The sequence below is a fragment of the Leptodactylus fuscus genome, chromosome 1 (assembly GCF_031893055.1).
Source record: "Leptodactylus fuscus isolate aLepFus1 chromosome 1, aLepFus1.hap2, whole genome shotgun sequence".
Lineage (NCBI taxonomy): Eukaryota > Metazoa > Chordata > Amphibia > Anura > Leptodactylidae > Leptodactylus > Leptodactylus fuscus.
The window spans coordinates 51,841,793-51,868,176 of record NC_134265.1 but is presented as its reverse complement, the minus strand read 5'-3'; the positions used below and the strand labels follow the sequence as shown (position 1 = coordinate 51,868,176).

At 45.1% G+C, this 26,384-nt stretch overlaps 1 protein-coding gene and 2 non-coding genes across 7 annotated transcripts; all 3 read right to left on the bottom strand.

Annotated features, from left to right (window-relative positions):
- Positions 1-16,582: 16,582 nt before the first annotated feature.
- On the bottom strand, positions 16,583-24,920 carry SDHAF1 (succinate dehydrogenase complex assembly factor 1). 5 transcript variants are annotated; one of them, XM_075270395.1, is made up of 3 exons: positions 24,848-24,920; positions 19,959-20,306; positions 16,583-18,631 (listed from the first exon to the last, which is right to left on the bottom strand). In XM_075270395.1, exon 2 carries the CDS (start codon positions 20,292-20,294, stop codon positions 20,025-20,027), a length of 270 nt encoding a protein of 89 aa, XP_075126496.1. In that variant the 5' UTR covers positions 20,295-20,306; positions 24,848-24,920; the 3' UTR covers positions 16,583-18,631; positions 19,959-20,024. The 5 variants fall into 5 exon arrangements, with proteins under 5 accessions (XP_075126496.1, XP_075126462.1, XP_075126479.1 ...); XM_075270361.1 differs by having other exon boundaries at positions 19,973-20,306; XM_075270378.1 differs by having other exon boundaries at positions 19,973-20,306; positions 24,838-24,864.
- Positions 19,086-19,181, bottom strand: LOC142191013 (small nucleolar RNA SNORA47). Its single transcript, XR_012714632.1, has one exon. It is a non-coding gene; the product is annotated as a small nucleolar RNA SNORA47 (small nucleolar RNA).
- Positions 21,262-21,385, bottom strand: LOC142191012 (small nucleolar RNA SNORA47). The gene has a single exon (XR_012714631.1). It is a non-coding gene; the product is annotated as a small nucleolar RNA SNORA47 (small nucleolar RNA).
- Positions 24,921-26,384: the final 1,464 nt, after the last annotated feature.

Below are 26,384 nucleotides of genomic sequence, written 5' to 3'. Positions count from 1 at the left end.
TTTCTGATGTTTTTTGTGAGGAAAATTAGCAGTATCTAAAGGGACCACTATCAGCTGTGGCATCCCACTACACCCATTTTTTGTATGTGTACATCTGTTTTCTTGACATTGTCCTATTTTTGTATATGTGGTAAATTATTATAATAAAGATTTTTTGATATTTTTATTAGTATTTTGTATATTTATGTCATACTTACCTTTCTTGCGGTTGTTATTCGTATCTTGGCGGTAAGGACATGTTTCTATAAGGCGTAGAGTACATAATGGAACTTATATATCAACTACTGTTATACTTACAGTGTGTTCCGATTTTGCTGTGTGTTTTACAAACTCCATTGTGAGAGGGCGGATTATGACGTGGATTTCGCACCATAATCTGCCCCCTCTGTGCATGTGTGAACGGGCCTTAATTTTGCTGCAACCCATACCTCCCAACTTTTGAAAAGTAGAAAGAGGGATAAAATGTGCAGCACGCAGAGCGCGCCGCGACACATTTGGCTCCGCCCACTTTTATGTTGACTCTGCCCATTCTCATTCATTTTTCCCGTGCTCCCACACAGTATAATCCTCCTAGTCACCCGTAAATTATATGTCCCCCCTCTATCTCTCCCACAGTTTCATATAACCTCTTCCTCTGCCCCGTTTCATGTCCCCCCATCTCTGCCCCCAGATTCATGTCCCCCCATCTCTGCCCCCAGATCCATGTCCCTCCATCTCTGCCCCCAGATTCATGTCCCCCATCTCTGCCCCCAGATTCATGTCCCTCCATCTCTGCCCCCAGATTCATGTCCCTCCATCTCTGCCCCCAGATTCATGTCCCTCCATCTCTGCCCCCAGATTCATGTCCCCCATCTCTGCCCCCAGATTCATGTCCCCCATCTCTGCCCCCAGATTCATGTCCCCCATCTCTGCCCCCAGATTCATGTCCCACATCTCTGCCCCCAGATTCATGTCCCTCCATCTCTGCCCCCAGATTCATGTCCCACATCTCTGCCCCCAGATTCATGTCCCTCCATCTCTGCCTCCAGATTCATGTCCCTCCATCTCTTCCCCCAGATTCATGTCCCCCATCTCTGCCCCCAGATTCATATCCCCCATCTCTGCCCCCAGATTCATGTCCCCCCATCTCTGCCTCCAGATTCATGTCCCTCCATCTCTTCCCCCAGATTCATGTCCCCCATCTCTGCCCCCAGATTCATATCCCCCATCTCTGCCCCCAGATTCATATCCCCCATCTCTGCCCCCAGATTCATATCCCCCATCTTGCTCACACACAGCCTGAACCCCTCTATCATACTCACACACAGCCTGAAACCCTCCTATCATACTCACACACTGCTTGCATCCCCTTCCCACCCCTTGCTTACACTTGCTGTCTCCTCCCTCCATCTTACCTTCCAGTCTCCACTCACTGCAGCCTTCCCTTTCTGTGTAACTCGGCACTGTACTGAGTAGCTCCGCCCACACCAGAGTCCGATCACATGGTCATGACATCATCACAGGTCCTTCACCGCACTAGGATCTACCCTGCTGCAAAGGCAGCGCAGCTTCTCAGCGGCTAAAGCCATCGGAAATATGTATTTTCCGATGGCTTTAGGCGACCCCTGTGTTTTGGTCGTTCGACCCCCGCCGGGGTCGCGACCCACAGGTTGAGAACCGCTGTGCTATCATATATATACATGTGTGAGCATATATGAATAAATATGTATGAGTGTGTAGGTAACTGTTGCAATTTTTTGGAAATCGCAGCATATCACTTATATGTACAGAAACATCTACAGTGTCCCTATAGGTATAATGGAAGCAGAAAGTCCACAGAGGAAACCTCTGTGGAATTTATGCAAAAAGCGCTGCAGGAAAACTGATGTATTGGTGCCGGGGGTTTCCTGCAGCGCTTTTTTGCTGCGGGACGCTGTGTTAGGCCTTATCCTTACAGTGTGATGTACAGTATATTGAGATGTTAAAGAGGAGCTTTCATGAGTTGGGGCACTTGCGGTTTTATATACTGCTAGAAAGCCGACAGTGCGCTGAATTCAGTGCAGCTTTCCTGTTCTGTGCCCCCGGTGAAGAGCTATCGGTGCCAGTACTGTAGCTCTTCACTGTCAGAAGGGCGTTCATTACAGTCAGTCAGGAACGCCCTTCCTCACAGCAGCGCCTATTGTGCTGTACTGTGAACTCAGCACACTGTCGGATTTCTAGTGGTGTATTAAACCCCATGTGCCCCAAATGGTGAAAGGTTCTCTTTAAAGAGGACCTTTCACCATTTTGCCCATAGGCAGTTTTATATACTGCCGGAAAGCTGACAGTGCGCTGAGTTCAGCACACTGTCGGCTTTCCTGATCTGGGCCCAGTGTGAAGAGCTTACGGTCCCGGTACCGTAGCTCTTCTATGGTCAGAAGGGCGTTTCTCCCTCTGCTCGCAGTACTCGTCCATAGACGAGCATTATCAGGGAGGGTGGGGGGCGTTCCTCCCGGCTCTCACAGCACAGCGCAATTGGCTGTGTTGTGAAGAAGGACGTCTCTGACCGAGTGTCATAAATGCCCTTCTGACCATAGAAGAGCTACGGTACCGGACCGTAAGCTCTTCACACCGGGCCCAGATCGGGAAAGCCGACAGTGCGCTGAACTCAGCGCACTGTCAGCTTTCCGGCAGTATATAGAACTGCCTGTGGGCAAAATGGTGAAAGGTCCTCTTTAAGGATTAGGTGCAACAGCGAGACGCAGCTAAAAAACACAATGGAAAAAAAATAGCAGTGAATCTCAATGTATTTTTCCACAGTGTTTTTCATTAAGCTTTTGTCCCCAGCACCCCGTTGTTTCCCGCCTCTGTCTGTTCGGTCTTATGGCCTCATTTCTGGAAATCCTGTACCTAATTAGTCTCAGCAATCACATGAGGTGCAGGACTCCCAGCAAGGAGGCGCCGGCACGAGACTAAATGGACACTGGTGGCGGACAACGGAGCAACGGGGACAGGTGAATGCGCTTTTTATATATTTTATATTTTACACCTCCCTCCCAGCACATGGGTTGCTCCAATTCCTGGACAAATCTTGAAAGGATTTATCCATCTTTGTAATATTGATGGTCTGTCCTTAGGATAGGCCCTCAATATTACATCTGTGATAATACAACAGCCAGGACATGTGCAGATCAGCTCTTCCAGGACTGTGAGGCTACAGATAATGGTAACATATCTAGAAACCACGCTGTTCACTTTCCATACAGTATGTAGCAGTAGGTTTAGGTAGTGCGTTGTTGCACGTCGTATGGCGACATGGGTCGCATGGGTCGCATGGGGATGTATAGAGCGAGCTCACACGCTGAGCTCGCTCCATACACGGCAGATGCCGGCTGTATAATACAGCCAGGACCTGCCAATAACAGCAGCGGTCGGTGCCCGAGCCGATCGCTGCTGTTAACCCTTTACACACTGCGGTCAAACGCGACCGCAGCGTGTAAACAGCGCAGGCGGCATGGGCGCCACCATGTTTCCCCGATCGCCGCCCTCCTGAACGTCACATGAGGGCGGTGATCGGTTGCTATGACAGCCGGAAGCCTATTGAAGGCTTCCAGGCTTGTCTCTGCCCGAGATCTATTAGACGATGCCAGAGGCATCGTCTAATAGAAGTGCTGGGATTCTGCTATTCACTGCAGTACTGTAGTATTGCAGTGAATAGTATGAGCGATCAGACCCCCTAGGTTTCAAGGTACCTAAGGGGTCTGATCATAAATGTAACAGAAGAAAAAAAAAAGTTTTTAAAAGTATTAAAAAAATTAAAAAAATATAAAAGTTCAAATCACCCCCCTTTCCCTAGATTAGCTATAAAAGTAATTAAAGAACATTAAACATAAACATATTAGGTATCCCCGCGCTCCAAAATGCCCGAACTATTAGAATATTAAAACATTTATCCCGTACTGCGAACGGCGTAGCGGCAAAAAAAATAAAAACAGCCAAAAAGCGTTTTTTTCAACACTTTGCCTCCTATAAAAAATTGAATAAAAAGTGATCAAACCATCAGATCTTTCCCCAAATGGTATCAATAGAAACGTCATCTTGTCCCGCATAAAAAGACACCACAACCAGCTCCATACATGGAAATATGAAAAAGTTACAGGTGTTAGAACATGATGACACAAAATTTTTTTTCTATTTTGCAAAGTTTATCATTTTTTTAAAAGTATCAAAACATTTCAAATACTATATAAATTTGGTATCACCGCGTTCGTACTGACACGTAGAACACAGGTAACATGTCATTTGTACCAAACAGTGAACGCTGTAAAAATTAAACCCATAAGAAAATGGCGCAAATGCATTTTTTCTCCAATTGCACCTCATTCTGAATTTTTTTCCAGCTTCCCAGTACATTGCACAGCATATTGAATGATGCCATTACAAAGTACAATTTGTCCCGCAAACAATAAGCCATCATGTGACTCTGTGAACTGAAAAATGAAAAAGTTATGGCTCTTGAAATGTGAGGAGGGAAAAACGAAAATGCGAAACCAAAAAATGGCCTGGTCCTTAAGGGGTTAATATGCTTCACCCTGGTGACAGACTTGAAACCCTATAGGTGCTGCAGTCTATGCATAGGGGCCCCTTCACATGGCATAAGCGCTCGGCTCATTCCGAGCCATACACGCGAGCGCTTCTAAACACTTCCCATTCACTTCAATGGGAGTGCGCGTAAAGCCGTGTGAAGGGGCCCTAAAGGAAACCTGTCAGGTGTATTTTGGACAATAAACCACCTACAGGTCCTTATGGACTGGTATCCATATTGGAACCCTGTCTATATATTCAGCTCATAGGTGTAGTGTAACCACTCACTGATGCCAAATGTCTCAGGTGAAAGGTTTGCACATTAATCCTATAAAATGTAATTATAAGGTATGTTATGAGTCCAATGGCGCACTAGGGGACTCCAAGTGTACTGTATAAGGGGCAGTGACAGGAGTGTTTATCCTAGTGAATTTAATGCACATCTTTCTGTTCAGATGGTTTGTCAGGTGCAGATATTTATGGCAGTACATTGATATTACATGTTAGTGAATAGGAGTTCATGTGTTCCCATTCACAGCTTCCAAGTGCAGCAGAATTATATATATATATATATATATATATATATATATATATATATATATATATATATATATACATGAACACGACATATCTTGTATCACATCTTCTATCCCTTATATATTCTTATACAATATCTTTCTGTTCAGGAGCCAGCCAAGAAGACATGGAGCGCCAAGAAGACATGGAGCGCCAAGAAGACATGGAGCACCAAGAAGACATGGAGCGCCAAGAAGACATGGAGCGCATTCCAGAAGTCGAGGAGATCTACGACGGCCCCCCCTGGATGGCAATGACACTGCTGGCCGGATTTATCTACCATGTCAGTGTCGGGGTCTTTTATCTGTAGATGTTACGTTGTCTGTATTGTTTTATTGAACACATACAACATGTCTACACTACACGGAATTGAGAAATACAAGAAAACCTCTTTCAGACGACAACACAAAGTGCACTGAAAAGTGGACTTCTACATTAGAAGATGGCCTCAAGAAGTCTGGTATGAGTAAGGCAGTGGTCTTCTCTAAGAGGTGGTCTTTGAGTACATTTAAAGGGGTTTTCCAGGCAGAAAATCTTTTTTTTAATTTTTTTTAAGAAAGGTCTGAGGGGGGGAGGAAAGAATGTAATGGAACGTCACCGGATCATCAGAAAGTGTCCCTGGAGCGGTCATGTGACTGCCCCAGGGATATAGGTAATTATACATTTTTTTTTAAATTGAAGTAGATTAGAAGCAGGGGAAGGGGGTTTAGTTTAGGGGTTAATTCTTAGTTTATCCTGGACAATTCCTTTAATAACCATAAAACATTATATAATATTATTAGGTTTTCATGACCAGAATTTTATGTAATTGTGGCCATTTTTGCAAAAGTAACTCAGGACAACTAAATATAAGACGTTTTCTTGCAGCATTACCAAGTTTTCGTCGGAGTGCACATCGAGAAGAGAGGCGAGGAATATGTACGTGACCCCAGCGGACACGACACTACACTAGAGACACGTGACCACATTATCATCACACATAGACAATCTGAGAAGAAGAGAGAAAAAACTATGTAAAGAAACACTTTATACATCACATTATACAATCCTACTCTCTAACATACTGCAAAGTCATTTACTTCCAATGTGAACAGCAAAGGGAAATGATGGGTTAAGACTCTGTTCACATTGGAAGGAAATCAACTCGCCAGTGTTTCATGTTATTTTCATTGTTATATTTTTCCAGGCTATGCTCATCGGAATCCAGCCCATCGAGATCTATGTAAGTGACATCAGCAAATCATATAACATAGAACATAATATCATATAATATTCTTATGTCACATACATGTCCATCATATAATATTCATATGTCACATACATGTCCATATCTGATATTACAGAAAATCCACTTCACTGCCCCCTCCCCACATAAGACAATATCATACAATTGTGTTAGTTATTGTGCTGTATAGTAGCGCTCTATAGAGATTGTCATCATACACATCAGTCACTGCCCACAATGGGGCTCACTATATAATGTCCCTATATCACACACATATACAATAGAGTTAGTTTTATAGGAAGATCAGTATATTATGGAGTGTAGAGGAAACTCATGTAAAGACCAGAGAACAGACAAACTCTATGCACATGTTGTACTTGGTTGGATTCAGATCCAGAAATCTATATTTAATAAGATATTTTATCTCTTTACTTCTCCAAGGTTGAAGATGACAAATATGAAGAGGAAGACTCTGAGGACGGGGTAAGATCCTTGTAAAGAATAGACTGTAATACATACATGATACATACATGTGACCCACAGCCCAGAAGATCTCAGAGTCTATAATTCTGCAGATTCTTCTTATTCTGGGATTCCACATGTTACTGACTGATCACATCCAGATCCTGACACATAACATGTCATTCCATTACACCAGCACCAGAGATCCTCTATAGAGCGGGATCTTCTCACCATTTCTTATAGATCCACTAGATTACTACACATGGTAATAATATTACATGACACGGAAAACTAACCATTACCTGATCTATTGCAGTGGATCTATGTGAATGAGGACGACGGCCTCAGGACCCCAGAGGAGGACCATGTAAGTGATGTCTCCACATAGTCATATTATATCAGAGAGATCCATATCTTATCCTTACCGTCATCCGAAATAAAAGGATTTATATTCATTTGTGACTTCATCTTATTTATAGGAACCAGCGATGGAATCATATGAAGAGACTCCAGAAGAGGAGACATCGGAAGAAGAGGCCGAAGAGTCAACTGAAGATGCGGAGGAGGAAGAAACATCAGAAGAAGAGGCCTCAGAAGAGCAGACATCGGAAGAAGAGGCCGAAGAGTCAACTGAAGATGCGGAGGAGGAAGAAACATCAGAAGAAGAGGCCTCAGAAGAGCAGACATCGGAAGAAGAGGCCGAAGAGTCAAATGAAGATGCGGAGGAGGAAGAAACATCAGAAGAAGAGGCCTCAGAAGAAGAGGAGGAGGAGGAAACAACTTGCTGCGCCTGGTCCTGCATCCCAGTGAGACGGCTCCTCCGCAGAGTCAGGGCCAGGATCGCCTCCTTCCGACGTAGAATTTAGGTAAGTATAGGTAAGTATAGTCACAATAACATTTACAAAGTAAAAAAATCAGATACAACATAATAAGAGTGATAGTCGTCATATAGGATATAAAGTAGACAAGATAGGAATAATTAGAAATATAAAGTTATAGTAAAAAAAAAAAAAAAACACAGAACAATAATATAGAATAGTATTTCAAAATGTAAGTTAGAGGGGTTGTCCAGGAATTGGGACAATGTGTATGGAGGCCAGAGGAGGGGTAATATAAAATACCCATTCTCCCTATGCCCAGCACTCTGTTATCCACCGCCTGTGTCTGTTCAGTCTTTGCTGGTACCTGGATGCTGTAAGTGCTGCATCCCACGTGACTGCTGAGACCAATCAGTGGCTTCAGCGGCCGCTGGAGAGGGAGCGACTGCTGCGGCTACTGATTGATCTCAGCGGTCATGTGGACTTACAGCATCCGGGTACCAGCAAAGACTGAACAGACACAGGAGGCAGGTGACAGTGTGCCAGGGATAGGTGCAGGTGCTTTTCTTTTTTATTTTCCCTGGCCTTTACAAAAGTTGGTCCAATTCCTAGACAACCCCTTTAAGATAACAATAAGTTATAAGTAAAATAAAAATAAAAATGGTAAAAAACTAACATAGAAATAGACGTAAAATATAAGTATGGGATAACATTATATCAGCTAGAGATTTTAGCCTAAGAAAGAAATAAGATATTATAGGTAGTCTAATAACTGTAGAAAATAGTAAAAAAAAAAGTTTAAACAAGAAAATAAATAAATATAAGATATATAGGTTAGAATAACAGACATTATATATTAGATAAGATATATACTATAAGAATAAGTGAAATAATAAAATATAGTGTAAAAATAAAAAAATATAAAAAAAAGCAAAAAATAAATAAAAATAAGTATTTGATAAGTAAGATGATAAATAGAGTGATAGTTTAATGTAAGTGTAGTATATTAAGATAAGCGTAAAAATACAATATAGTATAAAAAAAGCAAAAAAAAAAATAGGTGTATAAGTAAGATGATATATAGAAACATAGTTTCGTGTAAGAGTAGTATAATAAGATAAGTGTAAGGGTAGTTCTGAAAAAAATAGTATCAAATTGAAAAAATAATAATAACAAAAACTATAGGTGTATAATATTAGATGTTAGACTTTATATATAAGATAACCTAGATATAACATGAATAAGATTAACATAGGAATAGTAATGAAAAATAGTATAAAAATCAGAAAAAAAAAATAGAATGCTAGTGATTATATATAGAATAGGATTATATACAGCAGGAATAGGAGTAGCATAGGTATAATAAGGACAAGTAGTATGAAAATAAAAATGCAAAAAAAAATGTGTAGGATTAGTATAATATAGACTTGTATAGAGTGCATAGGTATAGGTACACTTAGTGACAGCCATAACACATAGCACAATAGGAGTCAGATATGATATACTTATTACATAGATATAATATATACATGTGCAGGATTAGTATAATATAGACTTGTATAGAGTGCATAGGTATAGGTACACTTAGTGATAGCCATAACACATAGTACAGTAAGAGTCAGATATGATATACTTATTACATAGATATAATATATACATGTGACAGGGCCCCATCCAGTGTCATCACTGCAGTGAACCAGGGAGTAGCCGATCGCCAGGACTTGGGGTCAGGAAGGAATTTTTTTCCCCCTTATATGGGGGTTCTTTTCGCCTTCCTCTGGTTCACACTATTTTATGCAGTAAATCCTATAAATTATACTGGATGGTTTCTAATTATTTTAGATTTATTATAGTAATAAAGCTTAGATTAATTTAATGTATTCATTGTGTCTGTGGCTTCTTTATTGTGTGGTGTCGCCTTTTATAAAATCCTCTGAACACTCTAGTGGTTGGGAGACAGATATAGGGGGTCATATACTGAGCAAGGGGCCAGAAAAAGGGGTCAGGTATCACGGTGTGGGCCAAAAAAGGAGGTCATGTATGGTGTGGTGGCCAAGAAAAAGGGGGTTGTATATTGTGTGGGGGCCAAATAAAGGGGGTGTTATACTATGTGGGGACCAAATAAGGGCATTTGTTCATCTGCCAATGGGGGGCGTCCTAATTAGGAGGGCCCCATCACAAACCTAAAGATAGACGGTGGATATTTTGTTATTTTTTTGGGGGGGGATGACTTTCTATAGTTTGACTCAGGCAGCAGAGAGGCTAGGGTCACCCCTCTATTTGGATCCCACCACTTGGGGCAGGGTTGAAATATGACTGTTATACCGGAGGCGGTTTACGACCCAACTGCATCCCAACTCCTGGGAGGGCAACTGGAGGAGGACTGTATACTGTGCGGGCAACTGGAAAAATACTGTATACTGTGGGGCAACTGGAAAAGGACTGTATACTGGGGGGGGCAACAGGAAGAGGACTGTATATTGTGGGGAAAACTGGAGGGGGGCTATATACTGTGGGAGCAGCTAGAGGGGGCCGCTGTACAGACATTACACTGCGTGGGGGCACAAAGTGACATTAATGGGAATGGGCGGAGCCAAAGTGGAAGTGGGCAGGTCTTACTACACATAAAATGGCAGCTTAGGCTTGGTTCATGCCTGCATTCGGTATTCCGTTCAGGGAATCCACATGGGGGCCCCCAAACAGGATACCGAATGCATGGACAAGCAGTGATTCTATGGAAGCACATGGACCTCATAGACTATAATGGGGTCCGTGTGTTTTCTGCAAGGTGTCTGCACGAGTCATGCGGACAGGAAAGTACTTCATGAAGCACTTTTCTCTCCACATGACTTTTGCGGAGACCGCACAGAAAACACACGGATCCCATTATAGTTTATGGGGTCCATGTTCTTCCATAAGCTCATTGCTTGTCAATGCGTTCGGTATTCTGTTCGGGGGTTCCCCTTGCGGACTCCCCGAACGGAATATCGAACGCAGATGTGAACCAAGCCTTATTTGGGAGGTGTGTCATTTATGGATTGAAAACAAGCTTAACAACCAATCACAGCACAGCTTTCATGTCAAGCCAGGAATGCAAAATTAAAACTCGGCTGTGATTGGTTATTAATGTCAACAAATATTTTAGAAATGACCCCAATGTTCGCATAGTGTGCATGCAGTCGTAACCATGAACATATTTTGGCCATAGGTCTAACTGTCCATGGAGTCCTAGTTTATGGACCCCCTGACATATGGCCATAGACTGCCCTGCACTGTACACTGTGAGCAGGGCTGCGACTAGAATGGAGTTGCTCCTGGTAGGTCTTCCCTCCAGCCAGTTGCGTAACTAGGAATGGTGGGGCCCCATTGCGAACTTTTGACATGGCCCTCCCCCCCCTTGACGCCAAAGACCTCGACCAACCGACCCTTCCCCCCCACACACACTCCTGCACGCTCTATGCCCCATAGTGGCCCCTGCACACAGTATTGTGGCCCCTACACACAGTATTATGCCCCATAGTGGCCCCTACACACAGTATTATGCCCCATAGTGGCCCCTACACTCGCACTATTATGAGTGATAGTGGCCCCTGCACACAGTATTATGCTCCACTCTGGACACCCATGAACAATTCTTTTCAGACCCCAGAGTATAATAATCAAAGACCCAAGGGGAGATACAAACATAAAAAACACTGTCACTTACCTATCCCTGACTCTGCTGCAGTTCTCGGTGTTGTCAGCCATCTCCCTTGACGTTCGGACGTCACATGACCCGGGATGAAGGCCCGGGTCATGTGACGTCACACAGCTAGGCCCGAAGCCTGCCAGGAGCACGGAAAGGTAAGTAACACAGTTTTTTATGTGCCTTTACCTCCCCCGGGCCTCCGATCATTATACTTGGGGGTCTAAAGAGAACCCCCGAGTATAATAATAATGCTTGTGGGTCCTGCAGCGTCACTGCCCCTGCCAGGATCGGTAAGTAAATAGGGCCCATTTTACTCCAGCCCGTAACAGGGGTAAACAAAAGAAACGGAAAGAAAATGCTACCAATAATCATAAAATGTATTATTTATTAATTACAAAAGACAAGGGACAACATATTAAAAAGTGACAGGACATATTCTACCAACAGGTAGGTATGAGGGCAGGTTCAGTAAGTAAAGGGTGTGTATACATCAAACAATGGGTTAAATGCTCCAATGCATCTGAAAAAGTTTGGCAAAGTAAAAAATAATTAGATAATCCCTAACATATGTCATAAAGTGACAAATTCATGGCTAGTGCAAAAAGGGACAATCCAATTTGTATAGAATATGTCAGATATCAGATGTATCCACAGTCATATCTATATACTCATAGCTGGCTAGTCCAGCCAGCAAGGATAGAATAGTCACAAAGCAAATGCATATGGTCAATCAAAACACCAGTAAGGGATAAACTGCATGGAGCAGGAAACATAATAGCTGAAAAGTTTTTCTACATACCCATAGATACAGCATGCATGTATGCTGACCAGCCCACACACCAGGCCCCTACGCACGTTTCGGCTACAAAGCCTTCTTCCAGAAGGGGCGAAGGGGCCGCCAATACAGGGTTAGACGCCGGCACAGGTGAAGCCAGCAACATCTCTATGCTTCTGCCCTGCATGAAGCCATCAGCAGCAGAAGAAATGCTGTTATTCCGGAGCGGAATAACAGCATCGCTTCTGCCGCTGCTGGCTTCATGCAGGGCAGAAGCATAGCGATGTTGCTGGCTTCACCTGTGCCGGCGTCTAACTCCCCGGCATCCGCTGTAATAGGCGGATGCTGGGGACTGTTAGACGCCAGCACAGGTACATCGCTATGCTTCTGCCCTGCATGAAGACAGCAGCGGCAGAAGCGATGCTGTTCCGCTCCGGGGTCACATATGCAAAGCCAAGCGGCGAGATGCCGCCAGCCCTGCGTGCAAGCTCATACACCAGTCTAACCTTCACAATGCGAATACAGACCCGCAGGGTGTCGGGTCTGTATTTGCATTGTGAAGGGTAGACTGGTGTATGAGCGCGCACGCAGGGCTGGCGGCATCTCGCCACTTGGCTTTGCATATGTGACCCCGCCCACCAATGACGAAACAAAGCCGGAAGACAGAAGATTTTAGAGGAACGAAGACTGGTGAGTATGCGACGTGGGAGTACCCCTTTAATGGCAAAAGGCAAAACAAAATTCCTGCTCGTCTGAGCTCTAACTAATACAGAATCAGGCTAACTATACGTGTGTCTTACTTCCAGCCACACGTTGAAACAAAACATTACGTTCCAGTTTGGTCTCCAGTTTCAGCTCTCCAGGACAGACCCAGGTGTCTCTTCTCACTGCCAGGATCTGCCGTGAAGTGCAGGCTCTGCAGCCTTTTATGGGCCAGTAACGAGCCCAGGACCCACATCTGGGCTGAAACCTATTTCAGACCCGCCCTGGACCAAGCATAGGTCAGAAACTAGGGAGAGATATACCATGACTCCAGTACTTTGCCTGTCACCTTCTCATGTACATAGTGGAATCTAATAGACTGAGCCCCGAATTGGAAGATACCATCTGAGAGACAGTAATGTGTCTCGCTCTGCAGTCAGGAGATGGGATTTATCCCTGCTCACCTTGTGTAGTTTGAAGTGTGGAAGATCAATATGTGAGGGAATTGTTATATGGACCTCATAGCTATGACCCTGACTACAGGCCCAGATCACACAGGGCTACCCCTGAGAATCTACACTCTGCAGTTTGGGAATTGTAACAACTACCTCGAAAGTACCATCAACCAGCTCAACCTCGGTCCTCAGTGGATGCTAAAACAGGCGTGTATTTTTGCAAAATACACGTGTAAAAAATACACATGTAAAAATAAAACTCCCATTGAATTCAATGTCATTTTACACGTGTATTTTGACGTGTACTTTGATGTGTTTTTTTTTACACGTGTAAAAATGTCATTGAAGTCAATGGGAGTCTTATTTTTACATGTGTATTTTATACACGTGTATTTTGCCAAAATACACACGCGTTTACTCCGTGTGAACAGGCCCCGGGAGCCTTCACACAGAGTAAACGCGCGTGTATTTTTGCAAAATACACGTGTAAAAATATCATTGAAGTCAAAGAGAGTCTTATTTTTACATGTGTATTTTTACACGTGTATTTTGCAAAAATACACGCGGGTTTACTCCGTTTGAAGGCTCCCATACTCTGTGTGAACGGCCCTCAGAACTGCTCCTCCGGTATCTATAGAATTTGCCTTGTTCTACCTCAAATAAACACTGAGGCTCCGTTCTCATGGAGTAATGCGCTCCTCATTTAGACATGAAAACACGTGTCAGAGTGAGGCACTTCAAAACATGAAGTTACTGAAACTAAATGAATAACCCCAAATACCTGACATTACTAGGCAGAGTAACTAAAGGAAGGTCCCTGGGTGTGTCACGTTACTGTAGCTTCCTCTACTCCATACAACAGACATCTTCCATAAGACACAATGAATCCTGGCCACTCATCTGCAGGGTAGATGCTAAATCCTAGTGGGCTAAAGGACCTCTGATGACGTCATGACCATATGATCGGACTCTGGTGTGGGCGGAGCTACTAGGATTTAGACCAGTGGTTCTCAACCTTTCTAATGCCGTGACCCCGCAATACAGTTCCTCATGTTGCGGTGACCCCAAACCAAAAAATAATTTTGGTGGCTACTTCATAACTGTAAGGGCAAGTTCACACAGGGGGCGGTATAGCGGATTAATAGTGGATTTAGGCACCGAGAGTGACGCGTCACTCTCGGGTCAAAACACGCTTGCCACGACTGTCACGGTTTCCCTCCCGGAGTCGTCTCAAATTAATGGGACGACTCGGGGAGGTTGCTACCGCCAGGCGGACACCACGGGTCACCGAGCTGTGGAATCCACCTGAAGAAAGGGCAGCCCGCTTTTTTTTCCCGTGAGCGTCAGCATGCCGCTCACGCAAAAAACAAGCCTGGCGGTCTAAATAGACCTCCATTGTGAGAGGGCAGATTATGACGTGGATTTCGCACCATAATCTGCCCCCTCTGTGCATGTGTGAACGGGCCTTAATTTTGCTGCAACCCATACCTCCCAACTTTTGAAAAGTAGAAAGAGGGATAAAATGTGTGGAGTGCAGAGCGCGCCGCAACATATTTGGCTCCGCCCACTTTTATGTTGACTCCGCCCATTCTCATTCATTTTTCCTGTGCTCCCACACAGTATAATCTTCCTAGTTACCCGTAAATTATATGTCCCCCCTCTATCTCTCCCCCAGTTTCATATAACCTCTTCATCTGCCCCGTTTCATGTTCCCTCCATCTCTGCTCCCAGATTCATGTCCCTCTATCTCTGTCCCCAGATTCATGTCCCCCCCCCATCTCTGCCCTCAGAATCATGTCCCCCATCTTGCTCACACACAGCCTGAACCTCACTATTATGCTGGCACACAGCCTGAAACACCCCCATCTTGCTCACACACAGCCTGCATCCCCTCCTATCATACTCACACACTGCTTGCATCCCCTTCCCACCCCTTGCTTACACTTGCTGTCTCCTCCCTCCATCTTACCTTCCAGTCTCCACTCACTGCAGCCTTCCCTTTCTGTGTAACTCGGCACTGTACTGAATAGCTCCGCCCACACCAGAGCCCGATCACATGGTCATGACGTCATCACAGGTCCTTCACCCCACTAGGATCTACCCTGCTGCAAAGGCAGCGTGGCTTCTCAGCAGCTAAAGCCACCGGAAATATGTATTTTCCGATGGCTTTAGGCGACCCCTGTGTTTTGGTCATTCGACCCCCGCCGGGGTCGCGACCCACAGGTTGAGAACCGCTGATTTAGACTCAACCTTATCTGCAGATGTTACATACCAGTGGCTACAGGACCTTTGATGACATCACAGTCACATGACCTCATGACAAGCCAATCACAGAGCAGTAGCACTAAAGGACCTCCCCCTCCCAGATCCTTGAACTAGGTGTCTACAGAAAAATTTTCATAGTTAAACTCTAAAGCAGAGGTTCTCAAACTTATTTTGTCTACCGCCCACTTCGAGAATTAATTATTTTCTAGCGCCACCCCAAATTTTTTTACTTTACTACAGCTTAAGAATCACAATCGCAGTCATTATGTTAATTAAATTATGTGTGTCATGTGAAAATAAGACTTGGATTTACCTTGTACGGAGTTTCCTAAAGGACCTGGCTCCTCTGCCCACTAGCAGCCTGCTCTATATAATAAAGCTTTATCCTAGTGAACAGAGAGACCAGGTCCTTTAGCCCAGTAGGATTTAGACTGCTTTATATAAGAAAGCAGTAATATATTCCACCCCCCCTTCCCTCTATCTCACAGCAGGGAGCTAGGTAATGTGTATGTGATGTGTATGTGTGGTGCAGACACAGGCTGGCTCCATACACTCAGCCCCCCCCTCTCTCCCCCCACACAGCAAGGAGCTACATCATGTGGATCCCTCAGCAATGAGCAGGGGGCCAGGGGCTAGTGTCCATAATGAAGTGAATAAAGTAAGATAGTGGACAAAGCAGTTTTGCTGAAGCAGTGTATTTAGGAAAAGTCTTAAATCCACATTAACAAGCAGTATAGATAGAATCATTGTTATGATACCACCCCTTTAAATTAGCCATCGCCCCCCTAAACCGCTTCAACGCCCCCCAATCTTCTCTGTGCCCTTTACTGCCCCCCTATAGGCCTCCAGCGCCCACAAGGGGGCGTTATCGCCCACTTTGAGAAAGACTGCTCTTAAGGAATTACTTATTTAAGATTGTACAAAGACTATGTGCAATATGTTTATTATAAAACAAAAAATGCACTCAATGAGAATAGTGTCTTAGGATCACAAACAGAAATTATAGAAATAAAACAAGAAATATGAGATTTATTATGAAACACTTTATTTAGTAATAACAAGTTTATCATGCAAAAGCCAATCAGAAAATATAGATCGTATTTATATTAATTCAAATGAAAAAGGAATTCACAAACGTTGAAGCATCAGGTGGAAAAATAAGCTTCTAATGAAAAGCTGAAAATAATTAGACAACAGAAGTTACGTAAGAACTAGTAACAGATATAAACTCAGCTTAGAACAGTAGAAATACGCTCTGAGGAAGGAACAATGGTTCTGAAACGCATCTGCGGTTTTATGGGGGTTCTATGTTACACATCATTTTTGTCATTTTATGATGTATTAATCAAAAGTTAAATTTTATTGAATCGGAGAGTTGCCGGAGGAGTAAGGTGAGCGGAACTATATATTTTTTCTGTTTTGTATACTTCATTTGTATTTGTTCACTTTATTTTTTTATACTGTTATGTGTTCTAGGGAAAGGGGTGGTGATTTTAATTTTAATATTTTTTAACTGAAAATATTAAAACACTAATATAATGAATTACAAAATTCTGCCACATGTATTACAGGCTGCCCTGTGACATGGTGGCTCCATCATGGTGGAAAAGGCATTACTCATCACCTAAAAAGGTTTTAAGGCTCCGTTCCCACGGAGTAACGTGCCGCTCATTCTGACACATAAACACGTGTCAGAATGAGCCACTTCAAAACAGATCCCATTTACTTCAATGGGTGCCGGCTTACGTGTGCTACACATTGAAATCAATGGGAGGCTTTGTAACCCATTGATTTCAATGTGTAGCGCGCGTAAGCCGGCACCCATTGAAGTCAATGGGATCTGTTTTGAAGCACCTCACTCTGGCATGTGTTTACGTGTCAGAATGAGCATCGTGTTACTCCATGGGAATGGAGCCTTAGAAGTTTCCCTTGTTTAGATGCCATTCTTTATACATGGCAGTGTTAGGCAAAATCATGAGGGAGCTGCTGCCATGGATGGAAAGTAACCCCACACGTGAATGGTTTCAGGATGCTTTACTATCCGTGTAACCCAGGACTCAGGACAATCTTACAGATGTCACAAACATTCTGAAGGGGCTTTATCAGAGACAACTTTACCCCCCCATCAGTCCCTGTACTACCTGCAGAAGGTGGGTCTGACCTTGACGGAAGAACAATAAGGTCCATGGCCAGGAAACGCTCCAAATCTCACTTTAAAGGGTGAGTTCACACGGAGTAAAGTGCCGCGTGATGTGGCATATGTACGCCTCGTGAGCTTTTGCGGGCCGTTCACGTTCCCATTGATTTCAATGGGAGCGTGGATCGTATACGCGGCGCTATTTTGCGGCCGCAAAATAGTGCCACGTATACGATCCCAGCTCCCATTGAAATCAATGGGAGCATGAACGGCCCACAAAAGTTCACGCGGTGTATACGTGCCACATCACGCGGCACTTTACTCCGTGTGAACTCACCCTAAATGAGAACATTAGTCAATTCTCAAAAAGTGGGTGGACAAACAAAGACACAAGTCTGTGATAATCTCCATCTCACACAAAAATGGGTAGTTATCAGTCAGGATTTGGCCCAGAAACTAATCGCCATCATGCCATTAAGCTCCCCCAAGTGGTGACTACAGGTAACAAGAATTCCAGGAATCACTTTATACCACCTGCACACCCAAAGACTAAAGATTTAGGATTTGTATTGTACAAAATGGCACCACCATGTCAGCTTTTATGCCACATGATTATCTTACATGATACATTTCAATGGGTTATAAAGATTTTTGACTTTACATTAGCATTTTACAGGCCTTGTGCTTGGCATCGCACACAAAATGTAACTAATACAACATAAATTAGCTCTATATATACAGTTTAGTAACTAGATACAATAAAATCTTATATACGGTAGTAAATTCATATGAAATTCCTCAATTTAAACAAAGGCCTCATCACTCATAGTCTGGTCACGTCTGCCTTGTCCATCCATTGTGCAGAAGCTATCCATGTCACTTGTGTCAGACATCTCCACCATCTTTCTGTACTGATCCTGGTTGTAGGGTGACTTAGAAGAAGCTTCTGATGGGTTTCTGGCACATTGTCTCACCTCACCAATGTCCTAGGGATGTAAAACAGACCAGTTATAAAACTTATATGTAGTCTAACCATCATTTATTCACCCTCATATTATTCATAGTACCACTATATTCCTTAGCACTGTATACAACACATCTGCTCACATTGGAGTCCGTCACTACAGGGGTTCCCAATATGATCTTCCTCCACTACACACAGACCAATTGCACAAATACAAGTACATACACACTCCATTCACATGTTGCTGCGCCACAAAGTGGTCGGAGAACACGTCAGCAGGTATGTGAACGCTATTTGTAAGGGGAATGATTTTATCTATGGGAAAGTCGCTCTTAATATTGAAGGGGGGGCGACAGGAAGAGGTGCCTGCACATGGCTAAAGCTTTCTCTATTCAAGTTTACATTTGTCATAGAAGTTTGCTTGGCTGATGGGAAATCCGTAATGTCAATGCAAAGATGAAAGTCATTTCCCAACATAAATGGGGAGTGAATAAGCACATGCATTGTTACTATAGGAGGATCTAACCAGTAGGAGGCAGTACAGGGGACTGCTCCACCTTCTCATACCTCCAAGCAGCATCTCAGGCTAAGGCCTCAAGTAACGGGCTACAGCAAAAAAACAAAAAAAAACAAAAAGTGTTGTGATAAAAAATGTAAAAAAAAAATGCAGGGGCAATGCATAGCAGTTTTTCATATGCCAACTTTCTGCTTCCACTATACTTATAGGGAGACCACCGGAATTTCAATAGGTATAATTGACATATTGGGATATCCCAAACCGTGTCGGGACCCCCGGCTTAAAAGGGTTTGTCCAGCTTGTTTTCCAGGGCTTTAGCCTAAAGTTGGTTATCCAAGTGGTGATATTGATGGGCATGAAGCAGGCTGCACGGTACACTGTGTGTTGGTTGTGCCAGGGCCCTGAGCTGCAATACCATGGCATGAGCGCTACACAGTGTATGGAGCTGTCTGCTTCTAGCACTGTGCAAATCTGGTCACCACAGCAGCTGGTCAGTGAGAGTGTCAGGTGTCGGACCCCCACCAATCTCATATTCTAATCCTTAGAATAGACCATCAATGTTAACTCCCATAATAAAATGAACCCATGACTAAATTTGGGCCCCCTAGATCACTTTCTGGGGTCTCAAACGTTCAATTTCAGTTGCAGTTTACCCGGCAGCGAATGAGTTCTGCTACTCCTCTCAGGAGGCTCCGGGTGTGTGCAGATTTTGTCATTAAAGCCAAGAAATTAACCCCTCATTGAACTGATAGTGTCAACTCAGAGCCTGAACCTGGTGACAAATTCCCTATAACATGACCTGCTGTATGGATAACTAGGTAGAGATGCTCACATGTATGTACCCACCAAACAAGTACAGTATATAGTAGATACGTCAGCTATTGGCTGCTCCTTCACGCTATGATGTTGGGGGAGTGTTATCTGCCATGTTGGGGGTGTTGATGAAGGCTCCGAGCTGTTTGGTGTTAACATCCTTCAGCTGATCCAGCTGTCTCCGGCCACGGCGCAGGAGATATTCTATGTGCATGATGTCTGTCCTGGCGATTTTGGCATTTTTCCTAAATTCATGCTGGATTCGGGGCAGGAAACCAGGTTTGTCCTTTCCAGCTCGTAAAAACTGTTTGTATAGACTGAGGACTTGTTTCTGGAGGTTGCTGTGTCTGATCATTGTGGCTCATCGCTGTAGGGACAGAAGACACAAGTCAGCTCATTACATTCTCAGACTACAGAGACAATAGCAGCCAGACTGCAGGATAGACGTGGAGGCCAACGCCGCTGTCCACGAGACCATGGCAATAAATAATAAATGTATTACTCTGATAAATCAAACTTACCGACATCTCATATACATTATATATCAGTCCCTCATGGCTTCCAAGAGGTCTGCTTGTAGTCACTGTATACGAGAATCTGTCCTGGCCATGTGATGGACACACAGGTGCAGGGTTTGCTACTGTCTGTGAGCCGAACACACACGTGATTCTAACATAACCTATTCAATGACTGAAAGCAGACGTCTTGAAAATGGCCAGGAAATGATGGTGGCATTAGAGAACAACTTCCCGCACCCCTGCCATTCAGCTGTTTAAAGGGGTCACAGCACTGCGACATTTGTATGTCATTTATGCTATATTCACATCTTTGTCGCTGTGTTCGTTGTTCTGGTTCATTGGACCGCAAAAACAGTGGACACCATTGACTATAATGGGATCTGTTGGGTGTCTACTCTTTAAAACTGAAGCTGCCAGATGTAAAAGTCAGACTTGCTGGAGTTTTTCATCTGGCGACTTTCAGCGGTCACCGTGATGCCAAACGGAGACTCCGACGCAGATGAACCCAGCCTTACCTAGAAGCAGTAAATGGGATGCTAAATACGTCCAGCATGCACGTACATGGACCAATGCAGATGCTGAATAGGCCGCAGCAGTCACACAAGCACTGGGGCACCTAGCGGAGGTGACCCCCACCCATTACATACTGATGACCTGCTTCAAGGGAAGGTCATAAATGTGCTGATCCCGACATCTCTTTACCCAGGGCTGGACATAGTCTAAGTTGGAATAAATAAAACTGTACAGGCACCTACAATAGCATACTCCAATGTTATGTACAAAGAATCCAAGATCTGTTAGTGCAAAATGCAAGAATCATTCCCCAAAACCACAAATGGGAAGTGAATCAGCACACACATTGTTACTATAGGAGGATATAACCAGTAGGAGGCAGTACAGAGGACTGCTCTACCTTCTCAGGCCTCCAGATCAGTTGCTGGTGCACAATATGACACACAAGCAAAAGAAGTAATAAGACACTTATTTGTAGACCTTTGGCAGCTTTAGGTAAATTTGGTGAAATCTGCCGAGAATCTGATGTCTGTGGCGTCATATACATGAGATTAACATTAAATAAACTGAATCTGCCAATGATCTGCAGACAGATATCTCATGTGTATGGCTAGCTTTACTCTCTCCAACCAATAGAAGAGTCTATAATCCACATGTTCAGGATTAGAGATAAGCGAGTACTGTTGGGATCAGCCGATCCGAACAGCACGCTCCATAGAAATGAATGGATGCACCTGGTACTTCCGCTTTGATGGCGGCCGGCCGCTTAACCCCCTGCGTGCCGGCTACGTCCATTCATTTCTATGCGAGCGTGCTGTTCGGATCGGCTGATCCGAACAGTTCTCGCTCATCTCTATTCAGGATTATATATGGAAAAATCGATGATGTGATACAGCGCCATTTAAGTCAGTGACATTTTGAAAATTGTAATGTACAAGGTGCAGATTTTTTTTTCTCAAAGATTTTGACAGATTTCGAAATCCGCAGCATGACAATGTCTTATTGTGAGTTACAGGCTAGGTTCAGACTGGCGACGGGGTCTCTGTTGTTCAGGTCAGTGGGGGAACACGAACGGCAAAGAGCCCCCCTGCCCGCTAAAACAATGGTCACCCATGTGAAGAGAGAGAAGTCCTCTGTGCTGGACTTTTCTCACCAACGATTTTCGGCTTATCTGAATTTTTTTTTCCAATTCATGTACATGTTTGAAAATCTGTAAGATTAGGTGCAGGTTTTCTTTGTAGATTTCTTTGCATAAACTTGCAGATTTTCTTCATGGGCATTCTGAACGGGTACCTGAAGTCTAAGGGTAAATGTTTTTGCAGACAGATTTTTTAGGCAAAATGCACCATAAAAACACCTCCCATTAATTTCCAAAGCAGATTTTTTATATATTTTTTTTTATCTCTAGCTAAATGTATTTATTTTTTCCAGCTAGAGGGAAAAAAATGTCATGACCCCTCATCAGGAAGATTCTGCCTTGCAAACCCATTGAAATTAATGGAAGGCAACAAAAAAATGGTGTTTGCAATGCCTGAAGGTAGCATCGTTGCACTTCTTTTTTTCCTCCAGCAGAAAAACTTGCCAGATCTGCTCCAGACTCCCACTGAAATTAAAGGGGCTCTATCAGCAAAATGATGCTGATAGAGCCCCACATATGTGTGAGTAGGCTATTCAGGCACCACTAAACTAACCCCCCCCCCCGTTTTAAAGTAAAACCCTAAAGAAGAATATGTTAAACTTATCTATCGTGCACGGTGGGCACAGTACTACACTGTACCCCCAGGACCTCCCACAACCGCACAGTACTACACCGTACCCCCAGGACCTCCCACAACCGCACAGTACTACACCGTACACCCAGGACCTCCCATGTGACCGCACAGTACTACACTGTACCCCCAGGACATCCCACGTGACCACACAGTACTACACTGTACCCCCAGGACCTCCCACAACCGCACAGTACTACACCGTACACCCAGGACCTCCCATGTGACCGCACAGTACTACACCGTACCCCCAGGACATCCCACGTGCCCGCACAGTACTACACCGTACCCCCAGGACCTCCCACGTGACAACACAGTACTACACCGTACCCCCAGGACCTCCCACGTGACCGCACAGTACTACACCGTACCCCCAGGACCTCCCACGTGACAGCACAGTACTACACCGTACCCCTAGGACCTCCCACGTGACAGCACAGTACTACACCGTACCCCCAGGACCTCCCACGTGACAGCACAGTACTACACCGTACCCCCAGGACCTCCCACGTGACAGCACAGTACTACACCGTACCCCCAGGACCTCCCACGTGACCGCACAGTACTACACTGTATCCCCAGGACCTCCCACGTGACCGCACAGTACTACATCGTACCCCCAGGACCTCCCACGTGACAGCACAGTACTACACCGTACCCCCAGGACCTCCCACGTGACAGCACAGTACTACACCGTACACCCAGGACCTCCCACGTGACTGCACAGTACTACACCGTACCCCCAGGACCTCCCACAACCGCACAGTACTACACCGTACCCCCAGGACCTCCCACGTGACAGCACAGTACTACACCGTACCCCCAGGACCTCCCACGTGACAGCACAGTACTACACCGTACCCCCAGGACCTCCCACGTGACAGCACAGTACTACACCGTACCCCCAGGACCTCCCACGTGACCGCACAGTACTACACCGTACCCCCAGGACCTCCCACGTGACCGCACAGTACTACACCGTACCCCCAGGACCTCCCACGTGACCGCACAGTACTACACCGTACCCCCAGGACCTCCCACGTGACCGCACAGTACTACACCGTACCCCCAGGACCTCCCACGTGACCGCACAGTACTACACCGTACCCCCAGGACCTCCCACGTGACCGCACAGTACTACACCGTACCCCCAGGACCTCCCACGTGACCGCACAGTACTACACCGTACCCCCAGGACCTCCCACGTGACCGCACAGTACTACACCGTACCCCCAGGACCTCCCACGTGACCGCACAGTACTACACCGTACCCCCAGGACCTCCCACGTGACCGCACAGTACTACACCGTACCCCCAGGACCTCCCACGTGACCGCACAGTACTACACCGTACCCCCAGGACCTCCCACGTGACCGCACAGTACTACACCGTACCCCCAGGACCTCCCACGTGACAGCACAGTACTACACCGTACCCCCAGGACCTCCCACGTGACAGCACAGTACTACACCGTACACCCAGGACCTCCCATGTGACTGCACAGTACTACACCGTACCCCCAGGACCTCCCACGTGACTGCACAGTACTACACCGTACCCCCAGGACCTCCCACGTGACAGCACAGTACTACACTGTACCCCCAGGACCTCCCACGTGACTGCACAGTACTACACTGTACCCCCAGGACATCCCACGTGACAGCACAGTACTACATCGCACCCCTAGGACATCACTCACTAGTGTAACACAACCGCAGAGGTCTCCATTGCCTTGTATGGGATCTGCACTAGATTACAATCCAGCAATTATAAAGCACAGATTCCTCACGTGACCCCCAAACCTGTATTGAAACTACAACTCACAGCATAACCCGACAGCCTGTATCTGCTGGGAGTTGTAGTTCCCGGAGAGAGGTTGTAGACAATGCCGCGTCCTATCACGTTTGCCGGTGTCCGCCAGGTGGCGCAGTCACGTGTATAGTATATTTATTACCTTGGGCAGGAGACGCCGCAGCACCAGCGCAGGGATAGGCGACCAATGAAAACTACAAGTCCCAGCACACTCAGGGAACTCAGGTAATGAGCAGTACAACACCTCGCCTAATACCGTGTGACCTCCAGTGTAGCCCTCACGTACAGTCACTGACCTTCTCCACCACACGTCACCAGCGGCACCGGAAGTACAGCCGTATCTCACGCATGCTCATTTCCTCAGCGGCACCTGCTCTACTGCCACCTGCTGTCCATACATGCGCACTACAGGCTGTATCTGACCTCACTAGTAGTATACAGCTACAGTATCATATTCTTTATATACGTGCGGCTATCACACAGTAGCTATAAGGCTGGTTAATGTGCACCAGTATTGGCAGCCATTTTCATCAGTCTTCACTCTGCATCTATTCTTCATTCTTCTGCTTGTATAAACATTTGTCTAGCTGTGCTGAGTATTTTTGTTATTTATTTTCTATGTATTTTAGGGAAAGGGGTAAATAGAATGTTTATTTTTAAAAACTTTTTAATTTTTTTTTATTTTTAGCACCAAGACGCACAAGATCTACCATCCAGCATCAGTTGCTGTCATACATTGGGAACCTTTATCCGCCCTAGTGTCCCGACACCCTCAGAGCTCCACATCCCCTAATATTTTGCATGTCACTCTACAACTTCATACTTGCCAACGTACTGGAGAGAAAAGAGGATTTTCTGACACAACTATATCCTTTTCCTGCAGACGTGTTTAATTTTTTTGTGGTTATTTAGCTTCATTTATGTCATGCAGCATTGAGCCTCAATGTGCACAGCGTCCTGACCCCACAAACATAAAATGTCAGCGACCTGCTGCTTTCTGGGAAGTTACAGGAGGGTATAGGAGAGTGGGCAAGTGTGCACGTCCTACAGTACAACATCCAGTGCTTAAATTGGAAATTTTTGTAGGGGGAGCGCTCCCACCTCACTTTCCCCACCAGAGATCCTGACTGACCGACCGACAAATCCCTCGCATTCCTGCACACACTATTATGGGTCATAATACTTTGTGCAGGGGCCACTACAGGGCATAATTTACATTCCATAATGGCCCCTGCGCATAGTATTATGTCCCATAGTGGCCCCTGCACACACTATTATGTCCTATTGTGGACCCTGCACACAGTATTATCCCCCATAGTGGCTCCTGCACACAGTATTATGCCCCATAGTGGCCCCTGCACACAGTATTATGTCCCATAGTGGCCCCTGCACACAGTATTATGTCCCATAGTGGTCCCTGCACACAGTATTATGCCCCATAGTGGTCCCTGCACACAGTATTATGCTCCATAGTGGCCCCTGCACACAGTATTATTTCCCATAGTAGCCCCTGCACACAGTATTATGCCCCATAGTGGCCCCTGCACACAGTATTATGTCCCATAGTGGTCCCTGCACACAGTATTATGCCCCATTGTGGACCCTGCACACAGTATTATGTCCCATAGTGCATACCTCCCAACCGTCCCAATTTCCGCGGGACATTCACAATTCCGGTGACGTGTCCCGGTTGGAGGGAGGTATATCCCAATTTCAACTCAGATCTGCATCAAGAGGACACAGATATGAGTTAAAAAACATACGCGGCTAAAGCAAGGAGCTGTCACAGTTCAGCTCCTTGCTTCGCCGCTGCACGCCGCCTACTGGCTGTGT